The sequence below is a fragment of the Gekko japonicus genome, unplaced genomic scaffold (genome assembly GCF_001447785.1).
Source record: "Gekko japonicus isolate JY-2015 unplaced genomic scaffold, Gekko_japonicus_V1.1 scaffold175, whole genome shotgun sequence".
Lineage (NCBI taxonomy): Eukaryota > Metazoa > Chordata > Lepidosauria > Squamata > Gekkonidae > Gekko > Gekko japonicus.
The window spans coordinates 1,517,045-1,539,326 of NW_015166425.1; the positions used below are offsets into that span (position 1 = coordinate 1,517,045).

At 49.1% G+C, this 22,282-nt stretch overlaps 1 protein-coding gene across 2 annotated transcripts in view; it reads left to right on the forward strand.

Moving 5' to 3' along the window:
• Positions 1 to 21,742, forward strand: part of LOC107110891 (protein S100-A16-like) — a 25,419-nt gene extending 3,677 nt beyond the window's left edge. The window contains exons 2-5 of one of the 2 annotated variants that reach the window (XM_015411730.1): positions 4,755 to 5,081; positions 14,798 to 14,967; positions 17,991 to 18,168; positions 21,150 to 21,742. In XM_015411730.1, coding sequence (XP_015267216.1) covers positions 18,010 to 18,168; positions 21,150 to 21,308 — 318 coding nt within the window. In that variant the 5' untranslated portion in view covers positions 4,755 to 5,081; positions 14,798 to 14,967; positions 17,991 to 18,009 and the 3' untranslated portion in view covers positions 21,309 to 21,742. The remainder of the gene's footprint in view (positions 1 to 4,754; positions 5,082 to 14,797; positions 14,968 to 17,990; positions 18,169 to 21,149) is intronic. The other variant, XM_015411732.1, reaches the window with a different exon arrangement.
• Positions 21,743 to 22,282: the final 540 nt, after the last annotated feature.

Genomic DNA, 22,282 nt, shown 5'->3' on the forward strand with positions numbered 1-22,282 from the left:
TTCTTCTTCTTCTTCTTCTTCTTCTTCTTCTTCTTCTTCTTCTTCTTCTTCTTCTTCTTCTTCTTCTTCTTCTTCTTCTTCTTCTTCTTCTTCATGACTTTAACGCCAGCAGCTCACAAAGTAGAATTTTTGCTCGCAAGACTCCATAGCTTAGAGGGAGCATCGAACATGCAGCTGCTGATGTGACCTTAGGTCAGTCACAGTTCTCTCAAGAGCAGTCCTTGAAAGAGCTCTCTCAGCCCCACCTACCTCACAGGGTGTCTGTTGTGGGAGGGAGGAAGGGAAAGGAGTTTGTAAGCCTTTGAGTAGTGAAGGGCAAGGTATAAATACAATCTCCTCCTCCTCCTCCTCCTCTTCTTCATCATGACTTTAATGCCAGCAGCTCACAAAGTAGAATTTCTGCTCACAAGACTCCACAGCTTAGAGGGCGCATTGCTTGGGACCTTCTGCATGTGAGGCAGAGGCTCTGTCCCTGAGCCATGGCCCTTTAGTAAGGTGCCAACACTGGAAAGGCCTGTCTCTAGACGCCACCGGCCTCACTTCTGCGGGGCCTGGGGAGAGGGTCTGACCGGCAGGCACACTTTAAACTTTCGCATAGTTCTGTAATCTGCTTCAGACGCAGCTGATGGCAGAAATGCAGGCTCAAAAGGCTCAGGATGAATTAGCAGCACACGTGGACGCCATCTCTTTCCTTGCCACGCAGGGAGATTTTAGGGGGTCAGTCCAGCACTGTAAGTAAGGCAGCCTCACTCTGCTGAATATGTCATAGAATCATAGAATCATAGAGTTGGAAGGGACCTCCAGGGTCATCTAGTCCAACCCCCTGCGTGATGCAGGAGATTCACAGACACCTCCCCCTATGTGCCTGCCCTCTGAACCCCAAGAGCGGGATTGCCAGCCTCCAGATGAACATTATGGGCATCACATCCCCGCTGAGCTCCCTCCTTAGTCTCTGGCCTCCCCAGGCACTGCCCCCAAATCCTTAGCAAGTTCCCAAGCTGGAGTTGGCAATCCTGCAGTGTGAACGTCACACCGGTGCAAACAAAACAGCTTTGGAGAGTGGGAGCTCTTTTTTCAAAAACATGTTACCCACAACGACGAAGCGTGGAGGTAGAAAAGTGGTACAACTTCTTTGCTCCGCATTGTTCATACATGCCGGTAATACTTGCCAATGTAGGTCAAGCCTGGAAATTCCCCTATTTCGTAAAATACGAGCAGTTCTAAGATCTCTCCACCAGATGGAAGCAGAGAGCCTCAAGACGTGGCACAGCCCCCCGCGGCCCCCCTCTGGTCTTCAGAACTCTAAGCAGGCTGGAAGGGGGGGGTGAGCAGAGGAGGGGGGGGGGAATGTATTTTAGGCTCTGATCTTGTGGTCGGTTACTTGACTCCTGTCGTCTGCAGAATGCCAGGCAGGCACCTTTGAAGAGAGACAATAGCGCTGGGTGGAGCCGGTATCAAGTTTCTCCTGGTGGCCTCTGTAAATGAGGAGGAGGATTTTTTAACAACCGTTTCGAACGCCTGCGTTGAGCAATAGCAACCACTAGATGGCAGCAAGAGGCCGAAGGCTCTAAGCAAACCTGACATGGCTGCCACCATTTACAAATAAAATCCTCAGAGAATCCCAGGAAATGTACCTCTTCTGGACAGCCTCTCCCTTAATCCAGGGTGCTTTTTTTTTGCTGGTTTAAAATATTACATCTTAAAAATACAATGTGTTGCAAACAACAACAGCAAACCCCCCCCCCCCACCAACAAAACCACCCGGAAGTAAACACCATATTATAAATATAGATGCCTTTGTTAGTCTTTGGATGGGAGACCACCAAGGTAATCCAGGATCGCTACACAGAGGCAGGCAAGGGCCAAACCACGTCTGAACATCTCTCTCTTGCCTTGAAAACCCTATGGGATCACTATAAGTCGACTTTGACTTGATGGCACTTTCTAACACTGTAATGTATTCAATAGCTGCCATTGAATGCATAAGGTGTATGTGAATCACCTCGTTGAAGTGTCATGTAAAGCTTCGTCCTGGGCTAGGATCCAAATCCATCCAATCGCAATGCTAGCCCAGGAAGAACCGACCAATCACTTGTCAGCAAGCTCCCTGAGCGGGAACGTCAATGATTGGTCCTTATGTAAACAATCTCATTGGTTGGTAATGTACAGTAAGGCGTGGCTACATTAGCCGGGAGAGTTTAAAAAGGGAACAGCTTTAATGCTAAAGCTGTTCTGGCTATCAGATGTTGATCCGTGTTGGAGTTGTGTTCGAGTTGTTGAATCAAGCGTAATCTTTGCTGAATCACTCTCCGACTACTTTGTTAAGCGAGCGACTTAACAAACTCCACCCTTGTTCTAGGGCTGTTGGCCTGGGGATCTCCCATAATTACAAGAGATCTCCCGACTACAGAGATCAGTTCCCCTGAAGATGCTGGTATGATCGATCTGAACAAAACCACAATTAGCCAAGGGGGTCTATGTTTGGAGCTGCGGTGGCTCAAGTGGTTAAGATGCTGAACTGCAGGCTGTGGAAGTTCAGTAGTTCAGCAGTTCGAGACCAGGGTGCCGCATGATGGAGTGAGCTCCCATTTCTAGTTCCAGCTCCTGCCAACCTAGCAGTTCAAAAGCAAGAAATTGCAATTAGATAAATAGGTACCACTTCGGTGGGAAGGGAACAGCGTTCCGTGCGCCTTGGTGTTTAGTCAAGCCAGCCACATGACCACGGAAACGTCTTCGGACAGCGCTGGCTCTTCGGCTTTGAAACGGAGATGAGCACCGCAACCCTAGAGTCAGATTCGACTGGCTTTCGAGCAAGGGAACCTTTACCTTTACCTTTACCTATGTTTGGGCAGTCACACCCTAGTTTCATGAAATCCTGGTTTTGCTGCTCTCTGGACTGAGCCATTCAAAGCAAACTGGATTGTCTCCACACAAAAGAACAAAGGGGCACCAGCTGGACAAACAAATCGACCCGCAGGGGAACATTTCACCCTCCTGGGAGACTCTCGGTTGCTTACCGGGAAGCCCTTGTTCTTCGAGAAAGGGATGTCAAAAGGAGGCTCCTGTGTGAAACGGCTCAGTCGATATCATTCAGTAGGTTCAATGAGATTCATCAGGGCTTAAACACACCTTCTTCTGTATGATGTCATCGGCGAGCCAGATCGCTGTTTTGAACGGTCATTGGCTGAAATGATCCATTCGCTTTAAATTAGAGAGAGAAGTTCAATGCTCTGACCTGGATGGCCCAGGCTAGCCCGGTTTTGTCAGATCTTGGAAGCTAAGCAGGGTCGTCCCTGGTGAGTACTTGGATGGGAGACCTCCAAGGGATACCAGCAGTCGGGAGGCGGGGGCAGGCAATGACAAGGCCACCTTTGAACATCTCTTGCCGTGAAAACCCTGCAGGCCCTCCATAAGTTAGCTGAGACTTGATGGCACTTCCCACCACCACCACCACCACCATAAATGCCCAGTATCTTTACATGAGGGAAAGCAAAAACACAATCTGGGAGAGCCAGTGTGGGGGTGAAGAGTCTTGGGTTGGTATCTCCCCTGATTCCAATGCCTTCTAAGTTATCTTTCCCCACGTCCCATGATGCCCTCCAAGAATTCCACAGTGGGAGGGAAAGGGAAGCCCGAGGACAAGCCGCAGTGCCGCTGCCTGCGTGGGATGTCTCTCTTCAAAAAGAAGGTTTCTACACAAACGCACATGCACATATAAAAAAAAATACAATCCCCCCCAAATAAGGTTTCTGGCATGGCTATTTGAGGGGGCGGGGCTTTTAGTTAAGGGGGCGGGGTCCCCAAGTGCCCCGCTGTAGATGGGATGTCTCTCTTCAAAAAGAAGGTTACTACACAAACACACATGCACATATATAAAAAATGCAATCCCCCCAAATAAGGTTTCTGGCATGGCTATTTGAGGGGGCGGGGCTTTTAGTTAAGGGGGCGGGGTCCCCAAGTGCCCCGCTGTAGATGGGATGTCTCTCTTCAAAAAGAAGGTTACTACACAAACACACATGCACATATATAAAAAATGCAATCCCCCCAAATAAGGTTTCTGGCATGGCTATTTGAGGGGGCGGGGCTTTTAGTTAAGGGGGCGGGGTCCCCAAGTGCCCCGCTGTAGATGGGATGTCTCTCTTCAAAAAGAAGGTTTCTACACAAACACACATGCACATATATAAAAAATGCAATCCCCCCAAATAAGGTTTCTGGCATGGCTATTTGAGGGGGCGGGGCTTTTAGTTAAGGGGGCGGGGTCCCCAAGTGCCCCGCTGTCGCTGTGGGCCTGAGCTGTACATAGCCGTCTAGACCACAGTCCCCAATCCTTTATCTGAGCAAGGTTTTGTGCAACACAACCGAATTCCCTGTGCAGAAGAGCCCCCTCAAATAGTTTGGTTTTTTGTAGTACACGGAAAGCCAGGAGACTGGAAGCTTTCCTGACTACTTCGGGCAGATGGTTGGGTTCCAGGGAGAAACTGGGTACAGAGAATACCTCTTAACCAGGCCGCTGAGTGACAGAGCACCTATTTTCGGGCACAGATGGTCCCAAGCTCGGTCCACATCATCTCCGGTTAAAAGATCACAACTAGCAGGTGTCGGCAATGACCTTTCTCTGCCAGGAACCCTGGAGAACAGCTGCCAGCCAGAGTAGACAATGCCGAGCTCACTGGCTCCGTGATTTGGCTTGGTTATAAGGCAGTTTTTGCAAAAAAAATCATCAATAGCTTGTTTGTTTTCGTCCCTGTGTTTAGCCAGCATCGGGGAGAATGGCCTGAACCCGAAGTGAACTCCTAGAACAAAGCGAGAAGAGACCAGGAAAAGAAATCCATTCATCCATATTGGGCATCGGAACAGGAAAGGCTGGATTTCCTGTTGCTTTTGTGGACGGCACTGCGACCTGCATCGCATTTCCAGTCCAGGCCTGCTCGGGAGGGATAACTGCCGTCCCGGCGTGGAGTTAAGCGAATTACTCGGAGCATCTGGACTTTCTCCCTGGAAATCGGAAGGGCGGCTCTGGGCTGTCCTTGGAAAACGCACAAAGAGGACGGCCTTCGGGAGCCCGGAACCGGCTCCGACAGGTAAACGCTGATTTCCCACACCCCGTCGCCTCTGCGAACCTCCTCGCCTATGGCTGATGAGGAAGGGCTAATGAGCGGGGGGGGGGGCACATTTGGGATCAATTTGGGGCTGATTCCCCCCCCTCTGTTTCTTGAACCTGACAACCCCATGGCTTGTCTGCTGTGACTCTCTCCGCAGGCACACCAGGGTGGCAGCAGCCAGCTGCTCATCCGGGAGTTTCCAAGCCCGAATTTTCGTAGTGTTCGCACAGGGCTGTCTCGGCACAGGGGTGAAGCCGGTGATTCCTTCTGTGTGCCCCTCGGCTGTGGCTGGTCACTCCGAGGCACAAGGGAGCAAATGTCAGGAGGCAAGGGGTTGTTGTCTTGAATGCAACCGGTGTTGCCAACTCCGGGTTGGAAGATTCCTGGAGATTTGGGGGGCGAGGCCTGGGGAGGGCGGGGTCTGGGCAGGAATGGGAGGTCGGCAGAGTCTAACGCCACAGAGTCCACCCTCCAAAGCAGCCATTTTCTCCAGGGGGACTGACTGATGTCTGGAGATCCGTTATAATTCGGGGAGATCTCCAGGCCCCGTGGGGAGGCTGGCAACCGTAAATGCGCCCCCAAGCAAGATTATCCTTGGTTATGGAACCCTTTCCCAGGAATGGTTAGTTTGAAGTGAATGAGGGATAGCTAATGCTTCCAGACTGGGGTTGCCATCTCTGGGTCGGGAAATTCCTGGAGATGAAGGGCGTGGAGCCTGGGGAAGGTGGGGTTTGGGCAGGGGAGGCTTCAGCGGGGTCTAATGCCACAGAGCCCACCATCTGAAGCAGCCATTTCCCCCAGGGGAATTGATCCCTGTCATCTGGAGATCAGTCGTCATTTCAGGAGCTCCCCAGGCCTCACCTGGAGGTTGGCAACCCCATCCCAGACTGTTTATTGGCACGTTCTCCCCGACAACTTTTTTATTTGCTGTCGCGTCTCAGAAATGTTCTAAACTTCTGGGCCCAAACATACAGGACTGGAGTCCCGCGATTAGAACTCGAGACGTGCAATTTGGCCCTTTAAAATGTAGCTGCAGGGAGAGGGCAATCTGGATGCTGCCCGTGGTGATGGGGAAAAGAGAAGAAGAAGAAGAAGAAGAAGAAGAAGAAGAAGAAGAAGAAGAAGAAGAAGAAGAAGAAGAAGAAGAAGAAGAGATTGGATTTACACCCCGCCCTTCACTACCCAGAGGAGTCTCAGAGCGGCTTACAAACTCCTTCCCCTTCCCCTCCCCACAACAGACACCCTGTGAGGCGGGCGGGGCTGAGAGAGCTCTTGACAGAAACTGCTCTTTTTCAAGGACAGCTCTTATCAGAGCTACGGCTTGCCCAAGGTCATCCAGCCAGGTGCAAGTGGAGGAGTGGGGAATCAAACTCAGGTCTCCCAGATTAGAGTCCGCGCACTTAACCACTACACCAAACTGGCTCTCTTCCCTGTTTAGCTCTTCCCTGCTTCACAGGTTCCTGAATCCAAAGTACTGCCCCTGGCTGTAATTCTCCATTTGTGTGTGGGGGAAGTACTACTCATTTCCCCTTTCCTGATTTAAAGCAGTGTGGGGGGGTGGATTTCTAAGGGAAAGGAAACGGCTTGGGGGAGGGAAAAGAAGTGCAATGCCACGGTTTGCTTTTCTGATAGAGCCGGGGCTGTGGCTCAGAGACAGAGCATCTGCTTGGCATGCAGAGGGTCCAAGGTTCAATCCGTGGCATCTCCAGGTAAAGGACCAGGTAGTAGGAGATGAGAAAGACCTCTGCTGGAGACCCTGGAGAGCCGCTGCCAGTCAGAGCGGGCAATACCGACCTTGATAGACCAGGGGTCTGATTCGGTATAAGGCAAAAGAAGAAGAAGAAGAGGAAGAAGAGGAGGAGGAGATTGGATTTATACCCCGCCCTTCACTCGGAGTCTCAGAGCCGCTTACAATCTCCTTCCCTTCCTCTCCCCACAACAGACACCCTGTGAGGTAGGTGGGGCTGAGAGAGCTCTTTGAGAACTGCTCCTGAGAGAACAGCTCCGAGAGAACTGTGACTGACCCAAGGTCACCCCGCTCGTTGCAAGGGGAGCAGTGGGGAAATCACACCTCGTCCTCCCAGACCAGAGTCCGCCGATCTTAACCGCTACACCAAACTGGTTACACCAAATTGGCAGCTTCACGTACGTTCATGTGTACGTCCACATTCATATCGTCATGAGAAGCAGTGAATCTGCCCACACTTTGCATCAGAGAGAGAGAGAGACTCTGAGCTCAGACCGATGAGATTAAGATCGCTCATACAAGTCATACAAGAGAGCCAGTTTGATGTCGTGGTTAAGTGCGCGGACTCTAATCTGGGAGAACCGGGTTTGATTCCCCACTCCTCCACTTGCACCTGGCTGGATGATCTTGGGCAAGCCGTAGTTCTGATAAGAGCTGTTCTTGAAAAAGAGCAGTTTCTGTCAAGAGCTCTCTCAGCCCCACCTACCTCCCAGGGTTGTGGGGAGGGGAAGGGAAAGGAGTTTGTAAGCCGCTCTGAGACACCTTTGGGTAGTGAAGGGCGGGGTATAAATCCAATCTCTTCTTCTTCTTCCATAACATACAAATTGTGGCTGATGCAGCCTCAATTTGCCTTGGGCTCTGCAGCAGAGCTGTAACAAGGGCAAGGCAAGCGAGGTACTCGCCTCGGGCGCACGACACTCAGGGGTGCAGAAAAAGTATATCGTGACTAAAATAAACATTGTGTTGTTATCATGCCTATTTTTTATGTATTTCCCTTTTAATCAAAATAACTACTATGAAAGTATAGGAAGCACAATTTTATATTTATATTTTTGCCTCGGGTACAAAATTGGCTAGTTTTGGGCTCTACCCTGCAGGGAAGAGAGTGGCCGTAGCTCTTCCATTTCTGCTCCGCTTTGCTATTCCAAACAGGACTCCTTGGCTTTGCTATTAGCATTGGAAAGAAGAAAAGACTGTGCCCTTTCAAAAGGCACATTTTGTCCTTGGCTCCCCTGACAACCTTTCTCACTCCTTCATTTGGTTCTTTAGTTCTACTCAGCCTTGGAGAAGGTCCCCCGCTCCTTCTTGTTTCACTAGAAAGAGAACGATGAAGCTGGGCTGACAAAAGCCAGTAGTGTAGCAGGTGGATTAACTTGTGGAACTCTCTGTCACCAGATGTGTTCATGGTCATTAGCTGAGAAACAGAAACATACAGCTGGAAGCGACCAATGCTCCCTCTAAGCTGTGGAGTCTTGTGAGCAAAAATTCTACTTTGTGAGCTGCTGGCATGAAAGTCGTGAGTGAGCGATTTGGCTCCTGGATAAATTAGTTTGCTCTGGAGCCATCCTTCCTGAGCTAAGACAAAGAAATCTGTGAGCTGAAGTCTAAAAAACTGTGAGCTAGCTCACACTAACTCAGCTTAGAGGGAACACTGCCTGTGAGGCAGGTGGGGCTGAGAGAGCTCTTGACAGAAACTGCTCTTTTTCAAGAACAGCTCTTATCAGCTTGCCCAAGGTCATCCAGTCAGGTGCAAGTGGAGGAGTGGGGAATCAAACCCGGTTCTCCCAGATTAGAGCCCGTGCACTTAACCACTGCACCAAAGTGGCTCTCTATGAGAAGATGAGACTAACTGGAAAAGACAATAATGCTAGGGAAAGTTGAAGGAAGCAGGAAAAGAGGAAGACACAAGATGAGATGGATTGATTTCACCAAGAAAGCCATGGCCCTCAGTTTGCAAGACCCAAGCAAAACTGTTAACGATAGGACCTTTTGGAAGGGTTGCCATAAGTCGGAAACAACTTGACAACACTTCACACACACACACACACACACACACACACACACACACACACACACACACACCGCTCCTTCTAAGCTGTAGAGTCTTGTGAGCAAAAATTCTTCTTTGTGAACTACTGGCATTAAAGTTGTGAGCAAGTGATTTGGCTGCTGCATAAGATAGTTTGCTCTGGAGCCATCCTTCCTGAGCAAAGACAAAAATGTGTGAGCCAGAGGCTAAAAAACTGTGAGCTAGCTCACACTAACTCAGATTAGAGGAAACAGTGGAAGCGACCCCAAGGGTCATCTAGTCCAGTCCTTTGCACAATGAGAGCCAGTGCGGTATAGTGGTTAAGAGCGGCATACTCTAATCTCGGAGAACAGCGTGTGATTCCTATAAGTGGTGGAAAGCTAGTCTCAGAGAGGATGATAAAAGAGAACACAGGCTGTGGCAAATAAAATGCAAGTCTGTGGTCAGGCAGGCAAAAAGAGAATATGAGGAGCATATAGAAAAAAAAGAGAAAAAACCAACAATAAAACTTTCTTCAAATACATTAGGAGCAGGAAACCAGCCAGGGAGGCAGTGGGGCCCTTGGATGACGAAGGGGTAAAAGGAGTACTGAAGGATGATAGGGAAATGGCTGAGAAGTTAAATGCATTTTTTGCCTCCGTCTTCACTGTGGAAGATGAGAAGTGCTTGCCCACTCCAGAACCGCTGAGTTCGGGAGGGGTGTTGAAAGACCTGAGTCAGATTGAGGTGACGAGAGAGGAGGTCCTAAAACTGATAGACAACTCAAAAACTGATAAATCACCAGGCCCAGATGGCATACATCCGAGAGTTCTGAAAGAACTCAATTGTGAACTTGTGGATCTCCTGACAAAAATATGTAATCTCTCCTTAAAATCAGCCTCCATTCCTGAGGACTGGAAGGTAGCTAATGTCACTCCCATCTTTAAAAAGAGTTCCAGAGGAGATCCGGGAAATTACAGGCCAGTCAGTCTGATGTCGATATCGGGTAAATTGGTGAAAACTGTTATTGAGGAAAGAATTAGTAAGCACATTGATGAACAAAACCTATTGAGGCAGACTCCGCATGGGTTCTGTAAGGGAAGATCCTGTCTCACTAACCTGTTAGTGTTGTTTGAGGGGGTGATCAAACATGTGGACAAGGGGGACCCAATAGATGTTGTTTACCTTGACTTCCAGAAAGCTTTTGATAAAGTTCCTCATCAAAGGCTCCTAAGCAAGCTCAAAAATCATGGGATAAAAGGACAAGTCCTTTTATGGATCAAAAACTGGCTAATTAATAGAAAACAGAGAGTGAGTATAAATGGGCAGTTCTCTCAGTGGAGGGGGGTAAGCAGTGGGGTACCGCAGGGATCAGTACTTGGTCCACTGCTTTTTAACTTGTTCATTAATGATTTGGAGATGGGAGTAAGCAGTGAAGTGGCTAAATTTGCGGATGATACAAAGTTGTTCAGGGTGGTGAAAACCAGTGAGGATTGTGAGGCACTCCAAGGGGATCTGTCAAGGATGGGCGAGTGGGCGTCAACATGGCAAATGGGGTTCAATGTGGCCAAGTGCAAGGTGATGCACATTGGAGCTAAAAATCCTAAATATAAATACACATTGATGGGGTCTGAACTGGCAGAGACTGATCAAGAGAGAGATCTTGGAGTTGTAGTGGATAACTCACTGAAAATGTTGAGACAGTGTGTGACTGCAATAAAGAAGGCCAATGCTATGCTGGGGATTATTAGGAAGGGTATTGTAAACAGATCAGCCAATATCATAATGCCCCTATATAAATCAATGGTGAGACCTCATTTGGAATACTGTGTGCAGTTCTGGTCACCACACCTTAAAAAGGATATTATAGCTTTGGAAAAAGTGCAGAAAAGGGCAACTTGAATGATAAAAGGGTTGGAACACTTTCCCTATGAGGAAAGGTTAAGGTGCTTGGGGCTCTTTAGCTTGGAGAAACGACGGCTGAGGGGTGACATGATAGAGGTTTATAAGATTATGCATGGGAAAGAGCAGGTAGAGAAAGAGGTACTTTTCTCCCTTTCTCACAATACAAGAACTCATGGGCACTCAATGAAATTGCTGAGAGGTCGGGTTGGAATGGATCAAAGGAAGTACTTCTTCACCCAAAGAGTGATTAACACATGGAATTCACTGCCACAGGAAGTGGCGGCGGCTACAAGCATGGACGGCTTCAAAGGGGAATTAGATAAGCATATGGAGCAGAGGTCCATCAGTGGCTATTAGCCACAAGGTATAGATAGGGGCTCTGGGGCAAGTGATGCTCTGTCTTCTTGGTGCTTGGGGGGGGGCAACAGTGGGAGGGCTTGTAATGTCCTGGCCCCACTGGTGGACCTCCTGATGGAACCTGGTATTTCTGGCCACTGTGTGACACAGAGTGTTGGACTGGATGGGCCACTGGCCGGATCCAACCTTGGCTTCTCTTATGATCTTACGTTCTTATTCCCCACTCCTCCACATACAGCCAGCTGGGTGACCTTGGGTCAGTCACAGTTCTCTCAGCTCCACCTACCTCATGGGATGTCTGCTGTGGGGAGAGGAAGAGAAGGCAATTGTAAGCTGCTTCGAGACTCCTTTGGATAGTGTAGGGTGGGGTATAAAACCACTCCTCCTCCTCCTCCTCCTCATATATCCCCCCCTGACTCCTCCAGTGACTCTTTTTCTATGCCCAGAGGAGTGCAAAACAACCTCCAGGATGCCTGGGCCAATCTGGCCTGGCAGAGAATTCCTTCCTGACTCCAAAGTGGTGATTGGCATTACCTTGGGCATATAAGAAGGGTCCACAAGAGCTGATGTAGCCCAGAGGTGCTGCCTTACTCATGGGTAGTCCTAAATAGTGGTGCACGCCACTTCTGACCTGAACTAGAAACCCACAAACTCAGGCCAAGGAAGGCACTCTTGGCCTGAAACACAGAGCTAGCCTCAGCTCTGCAAGAGGGTTTTCATTTTCTGGTTGCACAAGGCAGCCCTCCAAGACAATCTCCAATCTCCCCCTCCACTCAGCAGAAGTATGCATATGGAATAACAACGGATTCCTCCAGGTAAAGTATCTATTCAGTGGCCACCTGGCAAATGGCCCTTCTGTATCCAGAACCTCATGCAGCCCTTTTGTGTGTTACCTGTCTATGTGGAAATCCTTTGTCTCCACAACTGTCCTTCCTGCTCCATCCCTCGGGAGACCGAGATAAACCAATGAAACATTCAAATTATTAATGATCCTTCTTGACACCAAGCAGGGACCCATTTTCCAGCTTTTGTCTAAACCTGGGAACTTACTCAACCTGCCTCGGCAGGACCATCAGTGGTCATCAAACCCATTCAGCCAGCTCCAGTAGAGCCATCCAGTGCCTGGCTAATCCCATCAACGCTGTTATGAATCCAGAGTCTGCCCCCCTGGGACCCCATTGGTCATACCTAAGTTTTGCTCCTCCTGGTGTCACACCCCCTGGGACCCTTTATTGGTCCACGTAAAATTTTGTTTTCCCCTGAGACAAGCCCCTCAAGGCCTCCCATTGGTTCTCATTGTTCTCCAGTGCCTCTATCCATCCAAGCACATCGCGCGAATGTGTGTCTGCTCTGGATGCCAACTGGCAGTTTACCCCCAAACTTTGTTTGGGTCATAATCTCTTCTCCATGGACCTCTGCACATCTGAACAGGTATTATAACCCCCACAACTGACCCTACTATTTGCTATCATCACCTATGTTTTCTCAGTTCTGAATTGTGTGCTCTTTTTTGATTGCTTAGTGCGCTTGTAATTAGGGAAATTCCTCAATAAAAACTATTTAATTTACTCTATAAATCTGGAGTCTTCCTACTGTACCGGACCTTGGTATATACAGGTGTGCAATCCCTGGTACCACTCTGGTCTCCCCTGCCAACTAGCTAATTTTCCCCAACAACGAGGCAGGCCATTGGCAGTAACACTGAGCATTGGCTTATCCATTCCTGTCCTCATGATCTGCCTAAATTCATAGTGAGTCTTAGAATCAACATTGCTGCAGGATGGCCATCTAATCTCTGCATAACAACCTCCAAAGAAAAACTGACAATCTCCCTAGGTAGTCTGTTCCACTGAGGAACCACCCTAACTGTCAAGAACATAAGAACATAAGAGCCAGGCTGGATCAGACCAATGGTCCATCTGGTCCAGCATCCTCTCTCACACAGTGGCCAAAAAATTCCCCTGGAAGGACAACAACAGGGCAGAGAGGCCAAGGCCTTCCCATCATAAGAACATAAGAGGAGTCCTGCTGGACCAGACCAGTGGTCCATCTAGTGAGCACCCTGCCTCTCACAGTGGCCAAACAGTTCCTCTGGAGGGCCATCAACAGGGCATAGAGGCCGAGGCCTTCCCCTCATGAGAACGTAAGAAGAGCCCTGCTGGATCAGACCAGTGAGGGTCCATCTAGTCCAGCATCCTGTCTCACACAGTGGCCTCAACCAGTTCCTCTGGATGGCCAATAACAGGGCATGGAGGCCAAGGCCTTCCCTTCATAAGAACATCAGAAGAGCCCTGCTGGGTCAGACCAGTGAGGGTCCATCTAGTCCAGCCTCCTGTCTCATACAGTGGCCTCAACCAGTTCCTCTGGATGGCCAATAACAGGGCATGGAGGCCAAGGCCTTCCCCTCATAAGAACATCAGAAGAGCCCTGCTGGGTCAGACCAGTGAGAGTCCATCTAGTCCAGCCTCCTGTCTCACACAGTGGCCTCAACCAGTTCCTCTGGATGGCCAATAACAAGGTATGGAGGCCAAGGCCTTCTCTGACATTGCCTCCTGGCTCAGGGATTCAGAAGTTTAGTGCAGCAATTGCATGCTATTTAACAGAGCTGAAGCTCTGGGGACTTTGTCTTGCTCTTGCTGAAATCACAAATAAAGTTGAGCTGATCACTAGACTTGAGCCTGTTCATCCATGGAACCCACTATTTAACAAGGGCTATGTGAAAGAACATTCGTATCTGGAATTCATTCCCTGCAATTTGAAGTGGAGTGGTCCATTGTAAACCCCTCAGGGTTCTGCTGCCTCAGTGCCACTTGAAGTTGCAACCCTCCAGGTGGGACCTGGAGTTCTCCCGGAATTATAACTAATCTCCAGACATAAGAAGATCCCTGCTGGATCAGACCAGTGAGGGTCCATCTAGACCAGCATCCCGTCTCACACAGTGGCCTCAACCAGTTCCGCTGGAGGCCAACAATGGGATGTGGAGGCCAAGGCCTTCCCCACATAAGAGTGTAAGAAGAGCCCTGCTGGATCAGACCAGTGGTCCATCTAGTCCAGCATCCTGTCTCACACAGTGGCCTCAACCAGTTCCTCTGGATGGTCAATAACAGGGCATAGAGGCGAAGGCCTTCCCCTGATGTTGCCTCCTGGCATGGGTATTCAGAGGCTTAGTGTCTCTGAATGTGGAGGTTCCCCTCAGTCACCATAGCTAGTAGCCACTGATAGACATCCTCCATCAAAAGTTCTTCCTAATTCCTAGAACGGACTGCCGACTGCAGTGCCTCTCTTTATTCCTGGACTCCACCTTCTTGGCTTGGTTCAATAGAATCCCACCTCCACCAATGCCCCCTCTAAGATGTGGAGTCTTGTGAGCAGAAATTCTACTTTGTGAGCTACTGGCATTAAAGTTGTGAGCGAGCGACTGGGCTACTGCATAAATGGGTTTGCTCTGGAGCCCTCCTTCCTGAGCTAAGGCAAAAATGTGTCAGCTGGAGGCTAAAAAACTGTGAGGCAGCTCACACTCACTCAGCTTAGAGGGAACACTGGTCTCCACTTGTTTTTCCTTCTCTGTAAGGAGCCTGAACTAACATAACTAACGTTTGCCCACGGAATTGCAGCAGTATAAACACACCTGGGTTAATAAGTAAGCGGAGGTGACTGGAAACTCTCTACCATTTCCAGAAAAGGCCTTTCCGTGAGTGCGCTGAGAGCATTGCTTTCGAGACCAACCACAAACACTCCAAAGTCCTTCACGGTTCGGGTTCTCCGTGGTACTTGAAGGTCCTGATCCACATGCCTGCGCTCCGAGATCAGCCACTGGGGCTCTGAAACAGGGACCTACATCATCAAAGGTGTGTTGGGGGGGGCAACTCATGTGGGGCCTTCCTAGCAGCTGCTCCTAAACTATGGGACTTTCTTCCACAAGAGGTTTCGGTACCTCTCCTGACCTGTCTTCGAGTGCTTGTAGAAAATGTCTCAGTTCCAGAAAGACTGGAGCCAGGATTACCTCTGGGTTTTTAAATCTGCTTTTGGTAATGTTGATTCTTCTTCTTCTTCTTCTTCTTCTTCTTCTTCTTCTTCTTCTTCTTCTTCTTCTTCTTCTTCTTCTTCCTCTTCTCTTTCTCCTTCTTCTTCCACCACCACTTCTTCTTCTTCTTTCTATCTGGTTTGTTTTTATGAATTTCTGTTGGCAGGTTTGCTCACTGAATGGAGGCATGCAGAAAGTCCCCAAATACATATGCAGATAGACATGGAGCCCAAGTTGTGTAGGCATTTGTGTGAGAGAGCAGACCAAGTCCCCAAGGGTTTACTTTTGACATATTATTGCATTTTTAAAATATACTTGGCTTAAAAAAATAATAATAACGTGCATATAGTGTGATCCCACTGGTATACCCTGCATCAGAGGGAAGCCTGATGCAGAGTATACAACCTCCAGGATGCCTGGGCCAATCTGGCCTGGCAGAGAATTCCTTCCTGACTCCAAAGTGGTGATTGGCATTACCTTGGGCACATAAGAAGGGTCCACAAGAGCTGATGTAGCCCAGAGGTGCTGCCTTACTCATGGGTAGTCCTAACTAGTGGTGCACGCCACTTCTGACCTGAACTAGAAACCCTGTTTAGAGGTTAGGGTGCCTGTAAACTGACATTTACAGGCACCCTAACCTCTAAACTACCGCAGGATCCCCCCAAAAGCACCGTTCCTGAGTCTGTGGGTAGTCCTGGACACACTTATGATCATGAGAGCTTGCCAAAGACCTGGAGGTTGTGAAAACAGAGCATCTATCTTTTCTACATGCAATTGGCTTCCCCCCCCCATAAGTATCAGAGTTCTCACCATTCCAGCATGTCCCAATATGGAAATCTTCTTCCTCTGAAAGCCCCTTTGTCTCTTTGATGTGTAAATCATCTTTAGTGACCTTTCTATGCAAAACACCTACTCCGTCCTTCATGGCCTCTTTCCCGGGCCAAACTTCCTTTAAAGTGTAAAACATTTCTCCGGAAAGGAGATTTACGATCCTCTTCTGGGACTATTCTCTGGGTTACCAGAAACATATTTAACTTTGAAGATCGTATCAGCCATCCATCCTACGGGCACACTCTAGGATATGCCCACTAGGGTGCCATCACACCTTTCTGATCAAAGTTTGGGAAACCTCTCAGTCCTTTGTTCAGACCCGTAGCCCTGCCCCGCAGGACGCCGTCTCTAGTCTATAAAACAGCTGCTCAGCCACAGCTCTGTAGTGTCACTCTAGGGCGCCTAACAGAGTAGCACTCCCAAGCTCACAGTTTTAGTCCCCTTTTGTTTGTGATATGCTGGTTGTTCACAATCTCTCTTCCGTGGACTTCTCCACACGTGGATGGTAAATATCACCCTGTCTCTCCCTCTGTGTCTGTAAGGTCCTCTGTTTCTCTGTGGCCTTGCGTTTGCTATTTGATTGCTTTGGTGGGTATATGATTTACATTTAACCAGTATTTTTAGAGCGATTAACACACGGAATTCACTGCCACAAGCATGGACGGCTTCAAGAGGGAACTGGATAAACATATGGAGCAGAGGTCCATCAGTGGCTATTAGCCACAAGGGATAGATAGGAACTCTCAGTCTGGGGCAAGTGATGCTCTGTTTTCTTGGTGCTTGGGGGGGTCAACAGTGGGAGGGCTTCTGGTGTCCTGGCCCCACTGCTGGACCTCCTGATGTGCTCTGTCACCTGCATTGGCTGCCAGTTGAGTTCCGGATCTGCTTCAAGGTGTTGGTAATTACCTTCAAAGCCTTATACGGCCTGGGACCAACATACCTAAGGGACCGCCTCTTCCCATATACGCCTCGGAGAGCTTCACGCTCTGAGAGTCAACATCTCCTGGTGATGCCTGGCCCAAAGGACATCCGCCTAGCCTCGACCAGGGCCTTTTCTGCCCTGGCCCCCACCTGGTGGAACGTGCTCCCTATTGAGATCAGGGCCCTGCAGGATCTTACTCAATTCCGCAGGGCCTGCAAGACGGAGCTCTTCCCCCAGGCCTTTGGCTGAGGCAGCGGGCTTCCACATACCCCCCCCCAGGTTGCGGTCTGCCACCTACTGATATTTATTTATTTATTTTATTATTATATTTCTACCCCGCCCTCCCCGCGAATGGGCTCAGGGCGGCCATACCTAGTTACATCAATGGGCCGGATTCTCCCTATGGCAAGCATGACTATCGATTTTATATGTTTTCATATGTTTTAATTTTTTTTGTATTTATCGAAATGTTGTGACCCCGCCCTGAGCCGGTTTACGGGATGGGCAGGATATAAATGCAACAAATAAATAAATAAATATAGGCTGGGTATTCTGTGTCTCCCTTCCCCATAACATATCCATGAACCACATTTTAAAGATAGAGCCACATATCTACATATCGTCAGCAATGCTGCCATGAAAGTTGGGGAGTTTGGTCTGTGTCTGGTTAATTGCTTTCCTTTCGGGTTAATTGCTACTGCATTCCTTTCTGTGCTTTCTCTACTGTGCACCGAAACGCTTATCTATACAGATGTGCAGGAGGGTGTTGTGGTGTCTGGGATTGCCCTAGGTGCCGTGGGAGAGTGTTCGTTCTCAGCTTCAGCTACCTAACGGTCTCCAAACCTTGTCCCACGCACGGGAGGGGGCCTAATTGACCAGTGTTGTGGGGGTGTGTGTGCATACGAATCCCCTATATCCTATTATGCCCATGGGGCCACCACCATTCTTAACAGTGCCTATGTTACTGCATCTATAGCTCTGCAATAAAAGTATAACCGTTCCTGAATGTGTGTACTTCATTGTTGGCTGTGGGTTCTGACACATATCAGCTAAGAGGGATTCTGATTTGAGGTGTACCTCTGTTCTTCTTCCAGGCTCACTGGGGGAAGAGAGATGATGGCTGCCCAGCTCTCGGAGCTGGAGGAGGCCATCGAGACGCTGGTGAAGAACTACGACAAGTACGCCAGCAAGGGCTTCTGTCGAAGGAAGCGCGGGATCAACAAGGGCAGCTTCCAGAAGATGCTGAGCCAGGAGCTCCACCACATGCTGACGGTGAGATAGAATCATAGAACCATCGAGTTGGAAGGGACCTCCGGGGTAATCTAGTCCAACCCCGTGCAAGAACACAGGAAATCCACAAATACCTTCCCCCCCCCAGTGACCCCTGTTCCAGGCCAGAAGATGACAAAAAACCTCCAGCATCCCCAGCCAAACTGGCCTGGAGAACAATTGCTTCCTGATCCAAAAGTGGTGATTGGCATTTCCCTGGGCGTGTAAGAAAGGGCCACGTGAACTAAGCACTGAGGCAACCCTTCCCGCCCTCCCTCTCGTGATCTGCCCAAGTTCACAGAATCCGCATGGCTGTCAGATGTCCATCTAGCCTCTGCTTAGAAACCTCCAAAGAAGGGGAGCCCCACCACCTCCCGAGGAAGCCCGTTCCACTGAGGAACCGCTCGAACTGTCAGGAAGTTCTTCCTCATCTTTAGCCAATGAGAGGCCCAGAAATTCTGGGCGCAGCCGGGACAGTGGAGGATCCAAATCGACGACTGGTGCAAAAGTCAATAGAGTTAAGGAAGGGCTGATGCCGGAGCCCAGGGATTCTAATGGGGCCCACCGACGCAAACCTTCCCAGCTGTTCACCTCCCCTGCCACTGTACATAGGGTTGCCAAACCCCCCAGTTTGCCAGGGCCCCCCCGTTTTTTTGGGGTCCCCCACCCCCAACACCCACAGCCACCCCCCTCTCTCCCTTTAAGTGTGTGGAACCCGCATTTCCTGCCAAGCCCGATCTCCACTTGAGATCAGGTTTGCAGGGAAATGCCAGCTTCCCTACCTTTCAGGTCAACATGGCGGATCTAAGGGTTGTGTCTTCCTATAGCACTTGAAGTTATAACTGTTATCTTTAGTACGTTCGTTCTTTTAAGTAATTTTTTCTTTCCAGGCGGGGAGGGGGGGCATCAAGGGACTTGGTGAATCACCCTTTTGATGGACACGGACTGGTTTGGGTTATTAGGGTTAGTAACCTTGTTTTTCGTTCCGGATGGAATGGGTGTGAGTGCTTGTCTCGCACCAGGAGGTTACTGGGGTATGGGAGGGGGGGGGAAGGTGGGTTAATTAATGGTTCTCATTGTGGGTTAACTGTAAGTTTTGATTTTCGCATTCGAAGGTTCTCTTTGCTTAGGCAGTTTATTAAGGGGTTGACCTTCTTGAATAAGGGTAATTCGCAAATAGTCAAAGGAACTTGCTTGAAGAAAGGCATTGGTTTACATGCTACTATTTTTGCTAGTAGCTTTAAAGTTGTTTTGCAGATATTCATCTTCTTGGTTCTCAAGAAAAGTGCTGGAACAGCACTCTACGGAGGGCTATGTACAGATGGGTTAAGATAGGTTTTTTCCTATATTTTAAAAGCTATAAGAGTGTGTAATCTTTGATATGATCTTCCATTAGTACCCTATACTATGGAAGTAGCTATAACTAATACCCTACCTTTCAGGTCAACATGGCGGATCTAAGGGTTGTGTCTTTGAATTGCAGAGATCAGGTTTGCACTTGAGATCAGGTTTGCAGGGAAATGCCAGCTTCATGTACTTAAAAGGGAAACGCGGCTGCTCTTAAAGGGGAAACACCGGCTCCTTGAAGTGCAGCGAACTGCTGTTACTGGAGATCCGGCATACGGGCAGGTGGGGGGCGTTGGCGGACGTCCCCAACATGATGTCATCATGTCGGGGATGCCCCGCCCCCTCCAGGAACGCCCCCAAAGATGGACTTGGCAACCCTAACTGTACATGTGCCTTTCCCTGCCCATTTCCATGCACCCATGTGCCCAGTTTCCCAGCACTGATGGCAAAGCGCAAGCACATGGTGCGCAGCAGTAGCACCCCTTCTGGCCACAGCAGCTGCGTGCACCAGGCAGTGCTGTTGCTGTACAAATTTAATTCCGGATGACCAAGATCAGCTCCCCTGCGCCCAGTCAAAAAAAAGAAGAAGTCAAAACGAGGAGGAAGATCCTTAGTGTTTTATCACAACAGAACACTTGAAAACAGTTAGGCCAAACTAGCCCATCAGAACTGACTGCTTCCTGAACACAATCAGGCAGTACATGAGAATTTATACTCAAAATGACATAATTTTTAAAAGCAACATTCAAAAAGCATAATTGGTTACAAAGGACACTGCGTCATTTGACTAATGATCTACCCATTGGTCAATTATGGAAAAAGGTGTACCTACCTAGTATCTTAAGTGTTTACTTAATCTAACTTGAATAATATTAGCCAAGGATCCTTTATACCCAAACAAAAAGTGTTTTTTTCTGATATGAAGCTAAAATCCTTTTTAACCCAGACACTGCAAAGTTTTACCCTAAACCTTGAACTTTATACCTATCTTCTATACCAAAAGAATGTTATTGTCTTGTCTGCTAGCATCAAGCCAGTTTGGTGTCGTGGTTACGTGCGTGGACTCTAATCTGGGACAATCAGGTTTGATTCCCCACGCCTCCACTTGAACCTGGCTGGATGACCTTGGGCAAGCCGTAGTTCTGATAAGAGCTGTTCTTGAAAAAGAGCAGTTTCTGTCAAGAGCTCTCTCAGCCCCACCTACCTCCCAGGGTGTCTGTTGTGGGGAGGGGAAGGGAAAGGAGTTTGTAAGCCGCTCTGAGACTCCTTTGGGTAGTGAAGAGCAGGGTATAAATCCAATCTCTTCTCTTCTTTTTCTCTTCATCAACTGGAAAAATACCCTAGCCTACAAAGGAAAAGGCCTACTATTTAATAGGTCTTCATTAAAAAGGTAAAGGTAAAGGCTTGAAAGCCAGTCAAATCTGACTCTAGGGTTGTGGTGCTCATCTCCGTTTCAAAGCCGAAGAGATGAGCACCGCAACCCTAGAGTCAGACTCGACTGGCTTTCGAGCAAGGGAACCTTTACCTTTATACGCAGTTTGGCCACGTGGAGGCCGGCAACCTGCCTCGGGCAAGGGGCTTTCATTCCTGTTTTTCATCCCCACCTCATCCTGTCTTTCCGCTGTTCCTGCCTCCAGGACACAGAGAACAAGCAAGCGGTCGACCAAATGAGGCAAAGCTGCGATAAGAATCAAGACGGGCTGATCGGCTTCGAGGAGTACTGGCACTTAATGGGCACAATCGCCAACTCCCTCTTGTTCACAATGGAAGAGCTGGAGGAGAACGCAGAGAAGTAACACGCATGAGGGGACCAAGATCTCCGCTGCCACGCCCCTTCCGGACTTCCTGTTCCTCCCTGGAGAGCTGCTGCCAGTCTGAGTAGACAATGCTGACTTTGATGGACCAAAGGTCTGATTCAGTACGAGGCAGCTCCATGTGTTCATGTGCGTTTACTCTCACCACAGTCCAATCCAACAAAGGCCACCCTTCCAGCTCCCCCTGCTGGCTGGAATGGGTCCTACATATGCCACCTGCTGGCGTTTCCGCTGTTCCTCCTGACCCTGGTGTTGTGTCTGAGGAGGCCGGGAATGGGGATGTGGCTTTTAAACGGCCCATCTCCTCCCTCTTTGGGAGAACACTGAAGGATACGGCAAATGGGTGAGGTGCAGTTGTGGGTAAATACATCAGGAAAGCACAGCAGCTCTGAAAGTGCATTAGAATAAAATCTAGAGCCGAATCAGGGTGTCAGAGTCCCATGTCTTCTCAGCAATTCATTAGCATCCTCTGAGTGGTGCCACATAGGTAAAGGTTCTCTTGCTCGAAAGCCAGTCGAATCCGACTCTAGGGTTGCGGTGCTCATCTCCGTTTCAAAGCCGAAGAGCCAGCGCTGTCCGAAGATGTTTCCGTGGTCATGTGGCCGGCATGACTAAACACCAAGGCGCATGGAACGCTGTTACCTTCCCACTGAAGTGGTATCTATTTATCTACTTGCAATTTCTTGCTTTCGAACTGCTAGGTTGGCAGGAGCTGGAACTATAGATGGGAGCTCACTCCGTCTTGTGGCACCCGGGTCTCGAACTGCTGAATTACTGACCTTCCACTGCCTGCAGTTCAGTGTCTTAACCACTTGAGCCACCGCAGCTCCGTGGTGCCACATACCCCAAGATAAATGTCACATGGATGCCTCTGTAGAGGGATAGTGGTTAGAGCGTTGGGTTAGAGACATGGGTTTGAATGGCCATTTGCGCCATGGACACTTTCTGGGCGACCT